This window comes from Neomonachus schauinslandi, chromosome 2 (assembly GCF_002201575.2).
Source record: "Neomonachus schauinslandi chromosome 2, ASM220157v2, whole genome shotgun sequence".
NCBI classification, from domain to species: Eukaryota; Metazoa; Chordata; class Mammalia; order Carnivora; family Phocidae; genus Neomonachus; species Neomonachus schauinslandi.
In genome coordinates, this window is record NC_058404.1 from 136665086 (window position 1) to 136666627 (window position 1542).

General features: G+C 41.2%; 1 protein-coding gene across 1 annotated transcript; it reads right to left on the bottom strand.

Annotated features, from left to right (window-relative positions):
* Nucleotides 1–761: 761 nt before the first annotated feature.
* LOC110591536 (small ubiquitin-related modifier 2-like) lies at nt 762–977 on the bottom strand. Its single transcript, XM_044912686.1, has one exon. The coding sequence runs from the start codon at nt 975–977 to the stop codon at nt 762–764; it is 216 nt and encodes a 71-aa protein (XP_044768621.1).
* Nucleotides 978–1542: the final 565 nt, after the last annotated feature.

The window sequence follows — 1542 nt, forward strand, 5'->3', positions numbered from 1 at the left end:
GCTCTGAAGTGATTGGTTTGCATGTGAAATGTCATTTACCATCTCTGGGAAGTTCCTAAGCCCGGGAGGGGCAGCTTCTCCAGGGTCTGCAAGGACCCAGGTAGCACAGCATCAAATAACAGAAACTAGAAGATGTGATTATTACAAAGTTTGCCCCACTTTTTTTTTCCTTTAAAACAAGAAGTTTATTTAAACAACAAGACGCTTGGCTTGAAGGGAAAACTATCTAGGATTCATTTCTTTTAGAGTAATTTATCCCTACTTAAAGACAGATTGCCCTACATGTAACAGCTACGTACAAAAAAGTTATAAAATTGTCCTTGGTTTTACAATGATAAATGAAAAACATTAAAATTCTCCAATCAAACAAGGTATGCAAGGATTTTTCTGTTGTTCTTTTTTTGTTAAACAGTGAGAGCAAAATAACTTACTGGAATATAAAGATAAGAGCTGACTGAGCATGCCACTAATGGAGAGAGGGGGGTATTTTCACAGAAGCAGTATTTTCCCCCATCCCATCTCCATTTGATGTCAATCAAAACATACCATTGGCCAGTTAGTTAAAAAAAATGCAATATGCTTGTGCACATGCACAGTTACTTTATGTACAATAAAGGAATGGGGAAGGGGAAAAGGAAAGAATAGAGAAAACTATCCTGTAGTAGTCAGGATGTGCTGGAACCACATTGCAACTTTCTAATTGAGAATGTCTTCTTGGTCTGGAGGAACAGAGTTCTGGAGTAAAGTAGCAGGCTCCCTTTTTAGTAGACACCTCCCATCTGCTGCTGGAACACATCCATTGTATCTTCATCCTCCATTTCCAACTGTCGTTCACAATAGGCTTTCATTAGTTTACTAAGTGGTGTATGGCTCTTAATCTTAAACTGCACCACAGAACCTTCCTGCCCCGCCACCTGCAAATTAATATGATCGTTGTTCTCAGTCTTGACTCCTTCCTTGGGCTTTTCGTCGGCCATGGTGAGCGCCGAGTCTCCTCAGCTGCCGCTTCGCAAAAGAGGTACCAGGTCTGCACCGAACGAGCACATGAGGAGCACTTGCCCCACTTTTTAATGTTCTTATTCAAGCTAAAGAGCAACAGCTTCCATATTGATGTGTCTTCTAAAATACACAATTTTAACTTTAAAATGCCTATATTGGGAACATATTTTCTTTTTTTTTTTTTAAGATTTTATTTATTTATTTGAGACAGAGAGAATGAGAGAGAGAGCACATGAGAGGGAAGAGGGTCAGAGGGAGAAGCAGACTCCCTGCCGAGCAGGGAGCCCGATGCGGGACTCGATCCCGGGACTCCAGGATCATGACCTGAGCCGAAGGCAGTCGCTTAACCAACTGAGCCACCCAGGCGCCCGGGAACATATTTTCTTATCACTAAATACCACACATATATCCCAAATTTGCTTTCTTTTAATGTGTCGACGTATTAGCTACTCATTGCGGCGTAGCAAGTTACTCCAAAACTAGTGATCGAAAAGAACAAGCACTTATTATTTCACAGTATGTGTGGTCAGGAATTTGGGTGCA

Bases quoted from the DNA above. Each gene is read 5' to 3' on its own strand.
- LOC110591536 (XM_044912686.1), bottom strand. From the start codon at position 977: ATGGCCGACGAAAAGCCCAAGGAAGGAGTCAAGACTGAGAACAACGAT.